The sequence below is a fragment of the Temnothorax longispinosus genome, chromosome 7 (assembly GCF_030848805.1).
Source record: "Temnothorax longispinosus isolate EJ_2023e chromosome 7, Tlon_JGU_v1, whole genome shotgun sequence".
Classification (NCBI taxonomy): domain Eukaryota; kingdom Metazoa; phylum Arthropoda; class Insecta; order Hymenoptera; family Formicidae; genus Temnothorax; species Temnothorax longispinosus.
Window position 1 is genome coordinate 22,363,054 of NC_092364.1, and position 19,987 is coordinate 22,383,040.

At 41.1% G+C, this 19,987-nt stretch overlaps 3 protein-coding genes across 11 annotated transcripts; 1 reads left to right on the top strand and 2 right to left on the bottom strand.

The window, feature by feature from the left end:
• The first annotated feature begins 1,347 nt into the window (after nt 1-1,347).
• LOC139815741 (uncharacterized) lies at nt 1,348-10,916 on the top strand. 8 transcript variants are annotated; one of them, XM_071782853.1, is made up of 4 exons: nt 1,348-1,584; nt 2,940-3,293; nt 3,740-4,589; nt 4,708-10,916. In XM_071782853.1, the coding sequence occupies exons 1-4, from the start codon at nt 1,582-1,584 to the stop codon at nt 4,812-4,814; spliced, it is 1,314 nt and encodes a 437-aa protein (XP_071638954.1). In that variant the 5' UTR covers nt 1,348-1,581; the 3' UTR covers nt 4,815-10,916. The 8 variants fall into 8 exon arrangements, with proteins under 8 accessions (XP_071638954.1, XP_071638953.1, XP_071638959.1 ...); XM_071782852.1 differs by lacking the exon at nt 1,348-1,584 and adding an exon at nt 1,711-1,740; XM_071782858.1 differs by lacking the exon at nt 1,348-1,584 and adding an exon at nt 1,800-2,149.
• Nucleotides 10,917-11,446: 530 nt separating this feature from the next.
• LOC139815749 (uncharacterized) lies at nt 11,447-15,305 on the bottom strand. Its single transcript, XM_071782880.1, has 3 exons — nt 14,948-15,305; nt 14,190-14,774; nt 11,447-14,020 (listed from the first exon to the last, which is right to left on the bottom strand). Exons 2-3 carry the CDS (start codon nt 14,593-14,595, stop codon nt 13,551-13,553), a joined length of 876 nt encoding a protein of 291 aa, XP_071638981.1. The 5' UTR covers nt 14,596-14,774; nt 14,948-15,305; the 3' UTR covers nt 11,447-13,550.
• A 389-nt stretch (nt 15,306-15,694) lies between these two features.
• On the bottom strand, nt 15,695-19,979 carry LOC139815732 (uncharacterized). 2 transcript variants are annotated; one of them, XM_071782834.1, is made up of 5 exons: nt 19,756-19,979; nt 19,007-19,111; nt 17,393-18,819; nt 16,776-17,159; nt 15,695-16,673 (listed from the first exon to the last, which is right to left on the bottom strand). In XM_071782834.1, the coding sequence occupies exons 2-5, from the start codon at nt 19,041-19,043 to the stop codon at nt 16,122-16,124; spliced, it is 2,400 nt and encodes a 799-aa protein (XP_071638935.1). In that variant the 5' UTR covers nt 19,044-19,111; nt 19,756-19,979; the 3' UTR covers nt 15,695-16,121. The 2 variants fall into 2 exon arrangements, with proteins under 2 accessions (XP_071638935.1, XP_071638936.1); XM_071782835.1 differs by having other exon boundaries at nt 19,752-19,979.
• Between the last annotated feature and the right edge of the window lie 8 nt (nt 19,980-19,987).

Genomic DNA, 19,987 nt, shown 5'->3' on the forward strand with positions numbered 1-19,987 from the left:
CACACAAAAGCAAAAATATATATTTTTGAAAGCGCGAACTGGATTCGCCCGAGATAATAAGGCGATCGAGTTCTGGGCTAATAATAATAATAATAAAAATAATAGTAATAATAATTTGCTTTTACGACGATGATGATAAAATACGTAATGAAAGAATTGAGGCGTAAACAAATACGGCATGGAACAGAGTTTGTAAATACATGCGCGACTTTTCATCCCTGAGGAAGGAGACGTCGTATTGGTACGTGTCGTATGCGCGAGGTGAATCTTATTATTTATTTCCTCTCATACAATACAATCGTGACATTATAAGGGAATCTGCCGGTAAATCGTCAAGTCCAATTTGTATTTTGTAGAAATATATTGACGGAAGCATGCTTACATTTTTTTATAATTTAGATCATTGCATATGTTGTCTTTGTGTAAAGGCGCAAAGTGTTGGTGACGATCAAACGTGCTGTACGAATAACGAGATGGTGGAAGAATCACATATGAGGAAATCATAACGTTTCAATTCACTTTTTCGGAAACGACGGGAATAATTACGTACGGAAACGCATTTGCGCGATAAAGCATGCTGCTCCGAAATCGACGTTTCTACAATCTATTTATAGATAATTATTCCGCGATCGACAAAGGATTTATCGTTTCACGAAACGAAAACTCATCGATCGTTACGGTCAAGTGCGAGGTACTTTCGGCTCCTACGTCTCCTCATTTGGCCGCATATGGTACGCGACGAGAGATGTGAAAGAGTTGTAAAAAGATACAAGAAAGCATATAAATCCTCGAATGTTAACCAAATCGATCAATCGTGATTCACCTGACAAAGCTTTTTGATAAAGGTATATATGTATACATCGGAAAACTTTTTATTTGTAAGTATCACAATTAAAGGCAATGGGTATAACTGTACAAGAAATATTATTATTTTATTATCATAATATTATATATAGATATATATATATATATATACATATATATATCATTATCGTAGTTAGGATAAATAGTATATAAGTCATTTTCATTGTTACTTACATAAATATTGGAGGAGAAAACTGAAATAAAACATACATTTAATACAAAACTATTCTCGCCTCTCTATAGTGAGATTCACGTACGTTTCCCTTTCAAAAGCAATTTTTTTGAAAATAGTTTCGTCGATGTGTCGTGTAGAAATACATATCGCATGTGTGTGTATATATATATATGAAATAAGGGTAAGTCGGTCGAAGGGGGAGGGGGAATGTAATGGCATGTCGGCGGAAAGTTTCAAGTTAAAATCCCGATTCTCATAGCTCGATTCGGGTATTTTCGCTACGAATACCATGATACGGCGCAGCGCGACGCGGCGCGTCGCGGTGCGTCGCGGTGCGTCGCGTCGCATCGCGTCGGGAGACTCGGGAGAGAAAAAATAGTTAAGAGGCTGGTACAGTAGAGGGCGGATGGGTGGGATGGGGGCACCGGCTTGAGGGACAGGTGTCAACTATACATCGTACAACGAGGGAGCTTTTCCGGTGACAGCCGGTCGCGTGAAAAAAGCACGCCGGGCAAGCTCGACCGAGGGTCGCAAGTTACCGAATGGTAAGCGACATTTCTGTGTCTTTCACATTTCGGCTAGGCGCGTGGTGCGCGCGACTGCGAGTCACACGCACGGCCATTTTCTCTCGAGTTTGGTACGGTGATGGCCCCACGGCCCCACGCTGCGTATCGACTAAGTATCGGATGGGATGGGGTGGGGTGAGTTGGACTGTTGGAGTAGAGAGTAGAGTGTAGAGTGGCGAAGAAGGGAAGGGGAAGGGTGGCAGTGGCGTCCCTACGCGTGTACTCCGTCCCCTTGACAATCGGCTTCTCCTCCCCTCGCGCGCGCGCGCGCGCGCCCCTACCGACACCCCATCTTCCACGGCTATCTTCCGTCGGCGGCTTTTTTAGTCGCATCTTTTTTTTTTCGTCGGCATGTTCTCGAGTGTGGCTCGGTAGGCTACGTTGCGCGAACGAGACGGGTGGTGACTGTGGTGAGCCCGGAACGTCCTTGGCCGCGCGACGCCGACGCCGCGAGTCACCTTGGTCACCGGTCGACGGTCGACGATCGTTCGTCAGGTTGGCACAAGCCATCAAGTGTCAGCGTTCAGGTGGCGGGTAAGCTTGGGTACGAGCCAACCCGTCTGCTGGCTGCCGCCGCCGCCGCCGGCCGCCGCGTATTCCGGTATTCGTCAGTGTGGCGAGTGTGGCGTGAATCGCGCGTGATGATACGTGTCTACCGACGCGCTTCTGTCTAATCTGTCTCTCATTCTCGCTGTCTCCTTCCCGCTCTCTTTCTCTGACTCTGTCTCTCTCTGGCGTGTCCTCTTGCGCGCGAGAAAAATCTGCCCCCGCACTCGCACTCTCGTCTCTATCACGGAGATCCCCCTCCGAGGAAAGGATCCGGTACGGCGAGGAAACATGGGGAGAGGGACATCGTTGTGAGTAAATATAACGCCGGGCGTTGCTCGGTGTTGTCGTCGTCGTCGTCGTCAGCGGCGGCGGCGATGTCGACGTCGGTGTCGGTATCGGCGTCGTCGGTGCGTCGTCGTCATTGTCGTCGTCATATCGTCGTGTCGTCGTGTCGTCACCACCATCGCCGTTGTCGTCGCCGCCGCTGCCGCCGTCGCGTCTTTACATAAACCAGATTCGGGAGTTGTGCCAGTGAGCGAGCCGAGAAGCCGATGCCGTAGCACGTAGCATCGGCATGCGGTCGCTGGAACGCGGCTGTCGACGGCCTCTCTCAGCTCGCTCTCTCGCTCGCAAAACGAGAAACTTATCGGTTTCACGCGCGTTTACCTCTCTCGCCCTTCGCTCAAGGCTATACATCTCCTTGGCATGGAGTAACCTTGACGTTCTCGTATCCTCCGAAAATTTTGCTCGTTCAGAAGACGCTTATTCGTTTTCTTCCTTTCTAGGTACACGACGTCCGCTTACGGTCTGCAATGAATTTCCCGCCGTTTGGAGGTCACTTCCCTAGCACTATACCGAGTATCCATCAATTCGCGACCGACAGTTCCAGCGGTGCGGGCGCGCGTTACGCCAATCATTTTCCCAACCAGCCTCCGATCGGAGTGCCGGTTGTGGGAAAATACCGTCCCGAAAACAACGGCGTACAATCCGCTCAATCGCAAGTGATGATGAACAATAAGACTAGCTATCCTAACAGTAATGTTCACCATTATCCGAATGTACCGTACTCTCAAGCCCAGTCGGTTCAACAACGACCAACCAACTCGCCTGGAATGCAAGAGAAACGATCGTATCATCAGGTAAACCTCAGCACTCTTTTACGATCCTTCTTCAACAAATGTACTTGAGTATTTTCTAGCCTAACCACACCACGCGCGCACGGCTCTTTCTTCTTTGTCTTTAGCGTTTACATTTCTCGCCATAAATGTTGCGAGAAATCGATAAACGTGATTAGAGATCGCGCGTATCGTAGAGATAAAACAGGCTTGCACGATTAGAGAAATTTAACAAATACTTTTCACATGTCATTCTTTAGCAGTTTACATGAAGAGATAACTACTTGCAATCATATCTTTCTCCTTCCGTCACGTAGAGCTCAGCAAATTTTTGTAATTTCAAAATCGTTAAGAATGAAACGGAAGGGACACGGTCGGTGATGAACAATGTTAAATGTTTAATTTGTCGCTACGAGAGAGAGACGGGAGCTTGAAAATTTTTTCTGTACACACATATTCTTCTGTCTCAGCAATCCACGGAAACGATAAATCAACAAGATGTTTGCAACCTTCTTCAAGACAAGGACAAGACCAAGGAAAAGAAGGCTGAGGAGCAACAGCGTAACGGAGAGACTACCACGAATGGCGCTCAGCAGGATTACACGATGCACCAACATCACCAACAGCATGCTCATACTCAAACGCCAGCTACTATGCCCGCAACGTGGCAGTCGCTCGCGACTCCTGGTTCCACCGTGGCCGATTATCTCAGCCATTTACCAGCCAGCACTCTGCCATTGAGTTTACACCATTTTCTTAAATATTCTGCCGAAAGTATCAAAAAGGAGTCGGAGATGGCGCAAACGACTTCGGTAGCTGTGGCGACTACGACAACGCCCAATATAATGATGTCGCCGAATAATAAAAAGAAGAAAAAGAAGAAGACGCCGAAAGAAAAGAAGCCACGTCCGAAGCCTGGCGAAATTCGCCTGACCACAGCGTTGGACGGTTCGACGTTGTATTGTTGCCCGGAATGCCACATGGCGTATCCAGAACGAGAATTGTTGGAGCAGCACCTTCTAGGTCACACTTTAGAGAGAAGATTTGTTTGTGACATATGTGGTGCTGGCTTGAAACGAAAAGACCATCTTACGCGTCATAAACAGAGCCACAATCCTGAGCGACCTTACGTTTGCACTGTTTGCTTGAAAGCTTTTAAAAGAAAGGAACAATTAACTCTACATTTTGTAATACATTCTGGGGAGAAGCGACATGTGTGCACCGAATGCGGCAAAGGATTTTATCGGAAGGATCATTTACGAAAACATACCAGGAGTCACATTGCGAGAAGAGTGAAGGCTGAGCTGAGTCAAAACGCTGGTAAGAAGTATATTATGTGCGAGATATTAAATGCGCGAGCTTAACAATCCATTGATAACTCTTCCCTCTTCTTCTTCTCGTATCGTGTCAAAATCAATATGATTTTCGATTTCTACAGGCACGCAACAGAATCAACAACAAAATAACGTTTCGAGTATGCAAACCACAACCGTCTCGGCGTCGTCTGTTCTTCCGGGTGGACATCCGGGTCCCCTCCTGTCCTGAGCCCCGCCACCAGGGAACTTCCAGGTTTCCCACCCAAATAATATTCTTCATACTCACACGTCGCATCATTCGCTACATCATCATCATTTAACAGCGGTAAACGTAGCGCATCAATCGAGCGTCACCCCCCTTGCTGCATCTGGTCATTATCAGTCGCACGAGCTCAGCTTTTTGGGACACGTTAAAGATTTCTGAGACGAGGAGAAGACCTCGGCGAAGAGGTAACACTAAGACGCTAATCGATTGTCACCCACTATGATTGTCGTCGTCGACGACGACAGTGATGATAAGGATGAGAATGAGGAGTAGCTCTGAGACTGACCTATGATTTGAATTGAATAAATTTTATATAAACATATTTGCGTTGCTTTGTGTGCTTCAAAACTTGCTCTTGTTTCGTCTCGTCAGTATAATAGTGAAGGGGAAGGGGCGGGAGGGGAGTGATGTCGTTCCTTCTTCAGGTCTTAATTTATTCCTGACTTGACGATTTGTTATACACGTCCTGTAATTTTCATTGTCAGTAACGTTCTCGTCGCAGTAATGCTATATAATCAAGGGGTAACATTTTGCGCAACTATGCAAGATGTCCAATTATAATAAATCTTTCTCGAAACTAAGCTAGATCTGACATATCTTTTTTCACACTATTTTATTTCGCAAATAAAATATTATTTTATAAAGATAATTTTGTCTAGCTGAAAACTAGACAAAATGCAGATTCAAGATTATTTTTATCGGGATAATTTTTTTTTGCTTCCTCATAACGGAAGCTTTGTTTTTTAACTTCTTTTTAGGTATATAACATGATTTTTTCATACATATATATTTTTTTCTAGTCAATTTGCGTATAACGGTATTAAGGTAAGATTATCAACAATGAAATTAACGCGAAATACATATTACAGTTTTATTTAGGATAAAAAAGATATTTTATTCAAATATATTGTGACAGTTTCGAAGAAATTTTACTCCATTAATTATTAATTGGACATCCCGCAAACGTAACATAGCAGAAAATCGATGAGGTATAAAGCAAATCTTTTAGAAAAAAAAAACGCTTTTTTTTAATAATATATAAAAGATGAAAAAACAGTCATAGTCTATGCTTTTATAGCACAAACAAAAGTACATATGTGGGAAGAGTACTAATTTTCCACAGGAATTCTAGAGTAGGAATTTGACTATAAGTCAAAAATTCTTGCCATATGTCGTGTACGACGAGGAAGAAAAGAAGATATTTTTATGAAAAATCGATGTAACTTAAGAACTAAGCGAATCGATGAGAGAGAGAGAGAGAGAGAATGTGTGTAAGTGTGTGAGAGAGAAAGAGAACTTTCTTCTTTTATATTATTGCATTGATATTCATATGAATGATTTTTGCAGTAATTGTCAATATTTTATTATTTTTTGTTGAACAACATTACAAGTGCAAATAGTGTAAAAGGAATAAAAATTTTACATATTCCTAATACACATTATAAGTGAGTTGCAAGTTAACCCACCGATTAGAAAACAGTGTGTTTTATTTTAAATAGAATTCTATTTGATTTTTTAGTGCACAAAAGGAAAATTATTTATATAAAGTATAAAATTTTTTGATTATGTCTTATAAAAATGTAGCAAAAGCATAGCAATATTTCGTTATTAAAAATCATATTTTGTTTTATTAAAAAACTTTTTGTTATATATAAAGTTGAGAAAGTATTTTATATTTTTATGATAGTTTCAAATTTTTGTGTTTCAAAATTTGTGTGTGTGTGTGTGCGTGTGTGTACATGCGTAATGGGTTGCGTGGAGGATCTGTATGTGTATATTACATGCAAATCCATACATATTTGCCCAAATGCTTGGAGCTCTTATTTTCCTTTGTGACTTATAGTACTAAGCACTTGTCATGGAAGCTTAATTATCTTTTATAATTTTTATGACTTTTTACGTTGTTTTTATACATATTTTTCGTTGGACTTCTTATATTCGTTACATTCGTTGAATACTGATTATATATATAGATATATATATACATATATGTAAGATTTATTTCATAAGTGTAATACACACGCGCACGCGCGCGCGCATACATATATAAGTGTGTGTGTGTAAATACTTACCTACACATAGGTGTCGCGTACACTGTCTCTTGAACAAAGTGTGTTTAAGATAGTTTTTAATTTTTATATTTATCCACATCGCAAATCTCTTCATAAACTGTGATTGTTCCCGACAAAGGAAACATCTTTTGTAATTATCAAACTGCGTTTAAGTTTATACTTATTCCCATTTTTATAGTATTAATATTTGTGCCATCCATTTTAAATCTATCTTCATTTTTTCTTGCCATACTAACAGATGTATGTTCTGTAGTCAGATACCATATGTAATACCATAGGTACTGCTGCGTGCGTGGAGATACGCACGTGTCACACACACACACACACACTTTTTAAAATTATTATTGTCATTATTATTATCATTTCTTATCATCATTATTATCATTGTTATTATTACAATTATTATTATTATTTTTCTTTATATGTTCATGTTGTATTGAAGTAACGATAGACACGTGTCTATATATTGTATAAACATGCATATTGCAACGTGAAATGTTAGAAATATGATGAAAAATATAAAAAAATTTACTATTAGAGATTTACTATTATAGAAACAAAAATTTTGAATATAATTGTGTCTGTTGATTCGAATTTTAGTGAGAACATTGTTGAAAAAAATAGTCGATTAAAACATTTGTAATTTACAGAATATTTATAAACATACGTTCTTGTAATCTGATTACAGTATTCAATATTCAAATACATCGTTACGTGTATGCGATGGCAAGATAAATAACATCTTTCGAATGCGCTGTTCGATCTTTTTCGTCATATCTCTAACATGAAACGTTTAGAAAACACCGAAAATTCAGGTTTCGTCAGACCTCAAATATAATGATATATTGAAATTATTTCATACACTGGTATATATACATGTGTATACTAAAAACCGTACATAGGAGATCAATTTATATTAAGATATTTCATTGCCACGTACTTGTAACTATCGAGGCAGAGCGTTAGTCTTAGATTATAAATTAGTGAGTAAGAGTTTATATACAAAATGTATTATTCGCACACGATCTGCGAAGGAGCAGCGAAAGAGAAGCTTAGAATCGTACGCGAGGCGTGTCAAATATCGCGCTTTCTTCTTAACGCAGATGTTAGGGAAAAATTTAGGATGTACACATAATTTTTCTTATAACTTAAAGACAGTTCTAAAGATGCAAGAGCAACAGGAAAAAGGAAAACTTAAGAAAGAACCAAGTTTTAATTAGAGAGTAATATGAACCTTAGAAGAGTGATTTTTTTATTTGAAGATCATCCATCGGATTGTAAAGATTGATGATTGAAAAAGATGCCGCCGAGAGAATCGATTTGTAATCCAGATAATAGAGCAACGTTAAAAGATGATACAGTGATGTCTCAGAATTTGATCTACCATTTTGATCTTGATCACTATGTCGTCCTTTAACGTCATTATGCTGCTTTTGAGAAGAAGGCGCGAGATTTGTCATGCGTCCTATATGTGGGAGGAATCGAGAATATATAAGGAACCGATACGTAGAAAACGATACAAGTCTTTTGAGGAAAGTAAGCCTGTTTTTTTGCAGGCGGACAAATAATGATAAAAGATAATGAGAAATAGCTTTATGATTTATGAGAGAGAGAGAGGGAGAGGAGAAAGGAGAGCGGATGAGAGAAAGAAGAAAATATTTCCAAAGTTCGACACACGTCTTCGACATACTGTTCAAACAAATGAGTGGCTCAAGGTCTATTTTGAAGGGTAGCTAAAAGAACCTATTCCCATTCTCGACGAGGCGAACAGTTGATTCTTATGGTTTTATATAGAACCGATCGTTTCGTCGAGCTACATAGATGTAGTAATGTTCCTGTAGAAAAAGGAGAGATAATAGTTGATGTGTGTGCATTTTAAAAAAAGGAAACAAAAAAAGAAAAGAAATACTTTTCCGGTGCCTTTATATTGCGCTGGATTTTTCGCACCCATATAGTTTTCCATAGTAAGATTTAAGATCGAAAAAGCGGCGCGTTGTGCCTCTCCGTTCTCGGAACTACGTGTACACTCGTCCGCCTCCATAACGTTGGTTCGAGCGACCGTCTTCTTCGTTTTCCTATCTCGTATCTTTTTTTGTGACTACGATTGTCAAGAAATTGTCCTGAACAACTTGATTCCGGATTATACGTGTTGCGTCTTTCATTTTATCAAGTATACCTCGATGCCTGTCGCAGAATGTCTTAATTTTTTTCACAAAATCAAAAACCGATTTAAGAGACAAAAGGAACAATTTAGTTATATCAAATGCTTTATGTACCTTTTTCTCTCTAGGAAAAGAATGCAATGTATCTGAATCTTTTTCCAAATCGAATGTTTATTGATTCTAGAAATTGTAGAAATATAAAAAAATTACTGAATTATAATGCCATTTGTATGAAGTATCAGACATGTTCATTCGGTTTTGATTCAAGATGTCGGTTAAACTTGATTCTCCTTTATTTCGATTAGAAGTGATCAATTAAGAAGATATGGATTTTATAAATGATGGATGATGATGATGATGATAATAATAATAATAAAAACTCATAGTAATAACAATAATCATAATAATAATAATAATAATAACAAAACAATAATAATATTAGTAATAATAACGATAATGAAATAATAGTAAGATTAGCAGCAACATAGAGAAAACAAGATCCGATTCTCTTGCGACGCGCTTACTAGTTTTATGCGAAACCGCAGAAAAATAAGAAAACTGTAAACGACAACAAATCTGCAACGATTTCCATTCGATGCGAATCATTATGTATAATATATAGCTTTTCTTTTACGTTGTATTTAAATTATTCGATAATTTACCATTTTATCAGATGTACTATGCGAGTTTCCTTTAGTACCCTTTTGTAAGCGAGAATAATTCTACATTCCAATTCGACATTATTTGTCTCTTTCCGCTTCTTTTGCCGCAAATGTACGTATACTTGCAAAGATTCCTTATTGTTGGCATATCGATTTGCTATTTTTTTTTTTATCGATTTATTTATTACGAACAGCGAATATGTCGTTAAACAATATAGATCGCGTAAAGACGGCTATTTGAAAATTGATCAGTCGTTATAACGACCGACTACTACTCGACAAGGGTAGCGGAAAGATCTAAAAGGAAACGTGACACCATTTCGATGTATTCGAATGTAAGTACACAGCCTCCACAGGAGAAGAGATGGAGGAGCAATGAGAATCATATTTTTCTATATGCAATGTCAAAACTTTCAATTATTTGTATTGAGCTATAGGTAGAGCAAAGAAGAAGAAGTGAATTTAATCACAAGACGCGAGTATCGCAAGTGCGAATGTAATTTTATCAATTGGTTCGTGCGAAACAAAAGTTGAAGGGATAAACGTACGTTGCTCTGCTTTTTCTTATTAAATTGAATGTCATATTCGTCGGAGAATTTTCGACGCAGTCATTTCTCGCGGAACGCGCAAATCACCTGCGTAATGTGAGTGTACAGTGTAAGAGCATCTCGTTGAACGGAAGATTTTGCATAAGCCCAGGCGCGTCGTTGTTATATTAAGTATGCGTTTAACGGAGAATCTTCAGCGGACCGTAGTTTAGTCTTTTTGGCTTATCTAATCGACGCCTTGTCGCTCTACGAGTGTGTGCTACGAGTGTATGCGTGATTACGAAATTTTTAACAAATATGTTAACAGGCGATTGACGAAAAGACATACAAATTCCTCGACATAGTACAAACGCTCACAAATTCTTATTTCTCTCATATAGATTAGATGCGTGACGCGTAACAAGGTGTACAAGTCGTACGAGTGAAATGACCGGCTGACCTCGAAGTACGAATTCCTTTTTGTCCAGTAACGGCATGATTTTTTTCCAACATATATACCTTACATCTTATTATATAGGATGCCGAACGAGTCTTCGCAATGCGATACATTCAGAACTGCTGAGTGTGCTCGATTCAGTTTGTATTTTCGAAACAAATTTTAAATATAATCTCCATAAATTTTTTCGTCTTGCTTGTCATCTACGAGTCTTCCTATTTATCTACATCTCGTTCCATTAATGCTATTTTCTTTATTTTCTTACTCGGTTCGTAGAAGCGTCGATAGACGCGATAGACGGGGAAAGAAGAGGATGCTGAAAGAGTTCTCCGGTCAAGTGGTTTATATACTATGCACGAATATATAAACGCGAAACGACTTCGAGGACTTCCGGCAAATTGTTAAAAATGATCCTGATGGCTTTGTCTTGACATCTCGTCTAAACTCTAAATGTATCGACACCTTATGATCCTTTTTTGTTTAAACCGTCTCAATTTACATTCTGCAATTTACATTCTCCACGTTGCTACCTTCTTGGCTGAATACTTGTACCGCAGTCTTCCAGGGTACAAAAGTACTGATTGTGTACGTTGTATGTGAAATCAAAAGTTTATACATGACGAACGAGCACGGTAAAGGCACTGAAAAGAAAGAAAAGGACAAGACAAATGTATTAAACAAGAAAGAGGTGTAACTAATAAGCGATTCTTCTGATATAACGTCAATGTTTTATTTTTATATAGAACGCTTAAGATGTCTGTCGATTCTAAGACCGTGAGACGAGAAAATTGAATAGACGCAGAAGATGAAAGAACGTCATGGGTAATAAAAAAAGAGAAATATTCAGAGAAACTCATACTGAAGTATATAATATATAATAATATAATACATATATATTAAATGCGGATAAATTTAGATCGCGAGACTGCAAGTCCAATATTTGAGCACATTTTTTAGATATTTTAGGTAATATGCTTCATATATATATGTAATATCCCCCTTATATGTTACATCTTTTCTTACAATTTGTTATATATATTATGTATATAAATTTGTAAGAAAAGTCACATCAGATTTATTCGGGGCCATTACCCGAGAAAAATCGGCTCTCTCTCTCTCTCTCTCTCTCTTCTATTTCTATTCCTCTTTCTGTCCTGCGTCGCTTTCTATTTTTTCTGTTCCTGCGCGCGAGAGTGACGATAAAACTATCGACCAACTCGAGTATGCGTTTTTTGCATTTCCAGTGACTGTGTATTATATAAATGAGGTAGATATTTTTATATAATAATCATTTATTAATTTAATTATGATTATTGCGTTAATGCTATCCTTTCCTTTTTAGGGTTTTAGATCCTGTTCTCTTATTTCGCGCGCGCGTCTGTGCGTGCATGTATGAATGTACAAGAGCGCAACTTAACGATATAATAAGAAAATGCTAATAAAATACTACGAATTTTCATACAAATGCAATCTTTTTATGGAGCCTGAAAATGGAAGAATTAACATTATCTTATGGCTTCTCTCTTGGAGCGAAATAACGGTCTGCATTCGGGTATACTCAGAGATATATTCTGTTCGCGTCAATTACGACAGCGAAGTGGTGACGGGATCACCGTACAATATTTAACAAAGTTTTGATAAACGTGAAATTATTTTTAACGATATTATATAAACAGATAGACCTTCTTCACCTTCCTCAAATAACGATAACTTTTATCTACAGATATGCATCAATAAATTCACGTGGGTAATATTTCCATTCTTTGCTGCAGAGCGCTCTACAATTGTTAACAGCTACAAGTCGCCAAGATCTTATGTTATTACGCTTTCTTATTAATCATTACGCAAAATTATTGTACAAATTATTCCGAATACTCGATACAAATGTTTAATGATTGAAAAAAATATGTAAAAAAATTGCAGATTTTTATTTATACATTTACGACATTAGAGACATTGTTACAATGTCTAGTTACAACAAACTAGTTAGTCTGTCTCATTGAGGCGAACGAGGAGAAGAGAAACTGACAGAGTCGTAAACTTTTAGAAACTACGTTATTGCGTTATATAGCCAAATTTGTATTGGCATTACCTTTCTTCTCCGTTTAGAAAAAGAATTTGACGTATTTCATATATGATTTTGTGATTTATTTCTATTGTCTCGTAATATACCTAGTTCGTTAATTTATCTCTTGAAGGAACGAAGAATATCGCGAAAAACAACAATAAAGACTAAACCTCAAACTCGATTCTGTTTAGAACACTCTAGCGGTAATATATAAACTGTGATAGCTATTGGTATCGTAGTATTTCGGAAGCGAACTTTATCACCGGATACTCGAGTTTTTTCCAAGAGGAAAAATACGAAATAATTCAATAGTGTAAAATACGTCACTGATACAGACTGAATTATTTTCAGCTTTAATATCCATTTGTTCAAGTTTCACACAAAAATCTGCCCTTTCTCTCCCGTCCCCCTCCAACAGGTACATTCTCAATCCTCAATATACAGACACAACTTCCTACACGTACAGTGTATTATAAAGGATATTACAAAATCGATAACATTATCGTAATCTTATCTACCTATTGTTAAAATACGTAGCAATAAGATATACTCCCTTATAGGAACATGGGGTCTTATATCGCAATAACAAATTATCTTGGATCATTTCGCAAAGTTAGGTATGTCGCGGATAAAGCTCATTCGCATTAAAGCTTATGAAATAAAATCATCTGAATGAATTAAAGTAAAATAGTAAAAATAAACTTTCTGCTTCATATAGACGGAGATGAGCTAGTGCACGTAATTAATAATAACTATGTCCGTAGAATTGAAAGTGGGGGAGGCCCAGATTGCCTCATCATCATAGCGAAACTACTCAGTCCTTGGTCGCTCGGCTGCTGATCGTTGAGGTTGCTTTGCGAAATACTCATCAAATGTTTGCCTCGAGCGCTATTATGACTTTGCAAATGTTTCTTCAAGTGATCTTTTCTGTAGAAAGCTTTACCACACTCGGTACAAATTTGATTTTTGCTACCTGAGTGAGTAATCATATGACGCGCCAAGTGCTCGTTACGTTTGAACGCTTTACAACACATGTTACATTGATACGGTCTATCTTTATTATGACCTTGCTTATGGCGATCCAAGTGTTCCTTTCGTTTCAAGCTTGCCCCGCAAATATCACAGATGTGCGGCCTTTGTTTATGATCTTCTAGATGGTCGTGAAGCGCCTCCCGATCGTCAAATCTATACGCACACTCGGGGCAACGGTAAACCGACATACCTTGCACAGGCAAAGAATTATACGAGTTAAACAGACGCGTCGATGATGAGACAGAGATAGAGGCAAGTAGATTTTTCAACGTATATCATGCCGCAAATATCTTGCCGCATGCAATTACAATTGGCGATTGATGACGAAATAAAGGTAAGCGAGTAAACGATTGACTCACCATTAATATGCTGCGGTTCGATTTCAAATTCAATTTTTGGTCTTACTTCTTGACACGTAGTCGTAGACGTGGAGCCACAATCCTCGTATTTGGTTACGTACGGTATACCTAACGTACTGGAACAACGCGCCAGGTATTCGGAAGTAAGCCTAAAATCAATTTGCAGAGGGTCCGTCATAGTCGCAGCGTCCACCTTTTGCACGGTCTGCGTGCCGGACGACTGTTGCGAGCTGATCTGCGGACAGAGCTCCTTGCTGCCGCGTAAATTGTTTTCATTCTGATTTTCGTCGGTTTGTTGGAAATGCTGCGGAGCACGCGGTGAATGGCCAGAATAACCGTATCCAGTCACGTTGGGCCGCTGCGGAGCACGCGGTGAATATTTCGCGTTACGCGATTCGTAAGCCATTATACTGACTCTCAACTCAGCGTTTGGAAAGCTAAGCTCTTGAGATCTATCCACTCTCGAGAAATTCTCAGATTCCGCGAGATCGTCTAATCGCGATGATGCATACGACGTCTGTGGGGTCTGCAGCAATATCTGCAATGTCCGCAATTCCGCAATGTCTGCGATATCTGCAGGGTCGCCTTGAAAGAATAAAAAGATGGGGAGAAATTAAAGAGACCGACGCCGACGTCCGCTAATGTAATATCTACACTAGCTAGTGTATCGCGATAGCTAATGTAGATTGAATACTAGCGGTGCACTGATTGCGAGAGAAAAAGATTAATTTGTTTGAGAGAAAATATATATGTCTTACGGCGAGGCCAGGATCATCGTAGAAAAGGTAATCGTCGCGAGCTGTCGCATTATTTTTACCACGCTCATCTCGTCGCTTTTCCGATGTACCTCCGACGAAACCAAGGTTCCTCTGACATCGTCGAGTACGCGGCGACGTTGCTTACATTCATCGAAAACGATTCGCTCTCAGCTCTCACTTTCCTATCACGGTATTACGGTATTGTTGCGGGACGCAAGACGCAGGACGTGCTAGCGGTGTCAGTGCAGTGAGATAATGCGACACCGACCGCTGTCAAACGCTGCGGCCTCGGGCCCGGGCCTATCCGCATCCGCTCGTGTCGTTTGTATCGGTGATATCGGTACCGGCCATCTTTACGCATCAGCTGTGCAGCATTCTAAAACCTTGCTCCGGGCCTCCGCCCGGACCGGCCCGGATGTTGACCGAGCAGAGTTTTGGAACGCACAGTCTAGCGCTACCGCAACCGCACGGCGCACGCTACGTGCACGCATTACATCACACATCACACGTGACACTTGACACTGTCAAGCAGTCAAGACTCAAGTTGACAGTAGAAGGTACAAGGTAAGTGCTTGAGTATATGAGTCAGTCGAGTGCCCGACCAGCCTGACCTGACACCCTGACAGTAGTGCTTCACCTTCACCTAACTTCACCATGCGCTGACAGCTGACAGCTGACGGACCACAGAACGCCGGACGGACACGTCAGAGCTCAGGGCAATAAGGTAGATTTCAAAGAATAGGACGGTTTAAAAAAATTATTTCATGTCTTTTATTTTATTCCGTTGCGTACAAATCACGTTTGCGTGTCAAAAAGCGTTTCAACGTCACGCTTTTTCATCGCTGGACCAACTATAATACGTTTTACAAATTTCTTTATGGTCGAACGAATTTAGCCGGAATCTTGCGCAATACGGAAACCGCTCATGAAACTTTATTTTTCGCGTCTTATCTTTAGCGAGAGTAGCAAGCACTTGTAACAGAGAGAAAGAGAGAGAGAGAGAGAGAGAGAGAGAATTATAATTACATGTTATTAAAGTTACATTTGCTTTGCGTACTCTTATTTGCATATTACTGCGCTTATCTTGACGTGTGGTCTAGTTAAAGCTATATATATTCTTTTGAGACGCGCAAATTTGTCGATAGACCTACGATATAGATATAGATGACCAGCTTTACGAGCTGTTGCTCGATGTACTTGGCTTGGCCGTCGAGAACGAAGACGGGCTTCTCGCGGAAACTTTAGCGAGAGAATTTTCCATTCTGCTGATCAACTTTTGAAAAGTGTTCCTTTTAACCGACCCACTACTCTCGAGCGAATCCTCCATCTCGTCGAGCCCCTCGTTCCCGCCTCGTTTATTTGCCTCGGCAGAGCAGTTAAAATCGCTCGTGACTCGTGACTTTCTGTTGACGGCAAATCGATTCCAAGCCTTCTTATCGGAACCGACTGAGACTGATTTAGCATCCTCGCTCTCCCTCTTTTTGGCAATGTCTCTTTGTCGCGCCGTAAAGTCGGCCCACAATGCTATGTCGTCGTACAATTGTTCGTTTTGTTCCATCTCCACAGCGTCGCGAACACGCAAATCGCTTCGCGGTAACTGATAATGCTCCATCTCTTCTCGGGTAGAGTCGCCGTTCGTCTCCGATTCTGTGTTACGCGTCGTGTTATGTACAGCTTCGTTTACGCTCGCACATATATCCAATCCTGGCGCGTGCGGGATTATTTGCTATCAAAGACAGATACCGAATATAAAGATCAATTAAATTAAGCAGCTATTGATCAAGAAATAAATGCACGTCCCCGTGTGTACGGGGATCAGACGTTTTACCTGATGATGATTTTTGTAGGCGCTAACGTCGTCGTAAACGTCTTCAGTTTGCTCAGGACTTGTGCTTCCTGCGGGAGATTTTACTTGATAAATTGGCCTGGGTGGAGGAGGACACGTATATTCCGGCACGTCCTCCCCAATCCCTCCGTTCGCTGAGACGTCCCGCGTCGGCGTCAAATCGGACGCGTCGTCGTAAGTAGGTATTTCTTCCGTATCCAAAAGTGACGATGGATTCGATGAAACTTTGTCCTTGTAGCGATGCCTCTTGTCCGATTTGCCAGGAGATTCTCTTCTACTCAAAACTCTATCCAGAAAGGATTTTTTCTGAAGCTTGCTCGACATTTCGATCTGATTCTTGGCCAATCTTCTGTTTGGAATCAAGCTCTGTATCGAACAAACGGACGAAAAGTTACTTAATTTCGGAATGCGATTATCTTTTCATCTCTTCGCGATCGTTCTAAAGAGAAAGAGAAAAGAATAGTATGCTTGCATTACTTTCACGACAATTAAGTTTTAGTTTATCGTTTAATAGAGTAACTAATGATAGAGCAAAAGAGCGATGGGAGTAACATGCGTTTTCGCAAAATGTTAATTGTAATCACTAAAACTAGGCTTACTTCCACGTCGTCGTAAAATTCTTCACCTTTCTCGCCATCGACGGTAAATGCATCGTTATTGCGGCTCCGTTCCGCTTCGCTGCTCGTAGCGTTGATTCGCGAGAGTGTAACGATATCGTCGTACGTCTCTTGAAATGATATCGCGTCGCGAGAATTGTCCTCCTCTTCCATCTGCCCTTCCACCTTCTCGTTTCTCTCGTTCCGTTCATCAGGCGCACGAACGTCGTCGTACGTGACAGCTTCCTCCTGCCTCTCGTCGCTATCATCAGCCTGCTGTTTTTTCGACACTACCATATTTTGATAACGCGTTTCATTCCTCAAGTCTTCGATTCTATGATAAATGTCATCGTCGTCGTCGTCATCGTCACCCTCGACGGTCGCTCTGTAAGATGGTATCGCGAGAGGGTTCGCGGGAGGTAAAGAGGGGAGCCTCCGCGGTATTCGAGCTGGTAGCGGAGGCACTCTCTCGCCTGTATCTTTTCGCCCGACTTCGTTCTTGTTGTTACTCGTCGATTCGACTTTGGCCATTGACTTGTCGACAACTGATTTTCCTGCATCTCGATGCCGCGCTGCTTCGTCGGCCTCGTCGGTCTCGTCGCCTTTGCGACAATCCGTTAGCGGGAGGGATTCGGGAACGGTAACACGCCTCTTCTTCTCGCGGCCTTCCGCTCTGCTCCCTTCGCTCTCGTTGCGACTGCATCCCACTTCGCAGATCTTCGCTATCCATTGATCCATGTCCTTCGGCGTCCTGGCGATAAACTGCAACGTTTCGTTTCCAGGACTGTACATCTCAAAGGCCGATTCGCTCTTTCGTCGATCACGGGGAATCATATTCGGCGCCGGGCGGGCCATGTAACCCCGAATCGGATAGATCGCGTACGGACGATTGTGCCGTTCGCTTCGATAGACGAGCAGATGCGATCCAACCAACGCGATCCAGCAGGCGCGACTTTCGGATAGAAATAATTTCTTTCCTTCCTTCCTGTAGAGCGGGCCGCATTTGTAACACTTGCTTCTAATTTGCATCGCCGATAGATTTTTGTAGATTCCGATCAGCATCTGCCCCTCGTCGTTCTGCTCGGGATATTCATTCGCGACCGGCGCGCTCGCGGCCTGGCTCTCGTTTTCGAAGGTCTCGTAGTAATCCTGGTGATGGGTGTGCGCGCGAGATGCGGAATGGGTCTGGGGGGCCGCGCCACCCTTTTGAGATTCTTCCATTCCTACGTATTCCTCCGAATCGGCGATAGGTCTCCTCGTCAGCAATAGGCTTCTCGGGCCGGACTTCATGTCCAAGTAAGGTTCCGGGGATGACATCGTCGTGACGCTCGTCAGGGTGTTTTTCGAGCGTACCAACAGCTTTTCCCGCAGGCTCTCGAGCGTAAGCGGTAGCTGCGCGTCGCGAAGGCATTCCAGAAACGTTATCACTTCTGTGCAAATTCAACAGAATTTCGTCGTTCAGAGAAATTGCATATATGGCGCGGGGGAGTGCCGGGGTACATATATGATGCATGTCAACAGAAAATGGCGTCAAAATTCATTTATTCGCGAGAGAATAGGTGAAGCGATTTAAATATTTTCGGCAAAAGTTGGTCTCTTTGTCTTTGGAATACCTACCTCGCAATATATCGTTAATGTTGATGTCGATTTCCATATTGTTGTCCTATACCAGCGGTCACGGGTGTTTGCTTTTATAAAACAATTGCGGCAACTTGGACAAGCCTGAAATTTTCCATCGAAAGAATTTATAGCAATGGTAATGCTTGATATTAACGAGTGACGGTATCCTTGTATTTTAGTTCCTACAGGATGTACCGCGAGATATAGCCATTGTAGATAACGCTTTATCACTAACGGCTTTAAATTTTCATTCGTATAAAATGTGTAAGTATATATATATATATATAAGTAAGTGATACATCTCGCGATATAGGATATATATCTATCGCTCTCAATAATTTAACGCGCGCGCGCGCGTGTATTAATAATAATAACAACGGTGTCATCCACGAGTTCGATCATCGTCGGCGATTTAGGCGAGGAATTTCTCGAGCGGCGCTTTGCGCGATGACGCGGCCGCGGTTTGTCGTCGCCCGTTGAGTTTTATTAACTTGGAACGATCGGCCTTTCGTTGGTCCCACCTTAAATCACTCGTCTTTCCTGCGCTCACAAACTCTCAGACACCGCCCTTTCGGTCAATCCGCCGTTCCTCGTAGCTTTCGCTCGAGAAGGATATCATCTTACTTACTTTTTAAACTTTAATCAAATCTCAAGCTCTGTTTCACGAGAGACGTAGAACCAAGTCGAAATGAGACTAAACTCTTCATATATATATATTTGCGGAAAAGAAAAAGTATGTTACTTGCTGCAGATTCGTGCTGGTTCCTCGAGTCTATTATCGAAACAATCGCACGAGTCGAAGAGTGTCGTGGAACCGCGTATCTGCGCCCGCAGTTAAAATGAAAGGAACGTCGGTAGGTAAAGGTGCGTCGCGTTGTAAATGACCCTCGGACATGCGATATCGTCCATGTATCGTCGAGCGACTGTCTCGTTAGAACGTTCAATTAGCGCGACGTGACACGTGCGAGCGACGTAAGG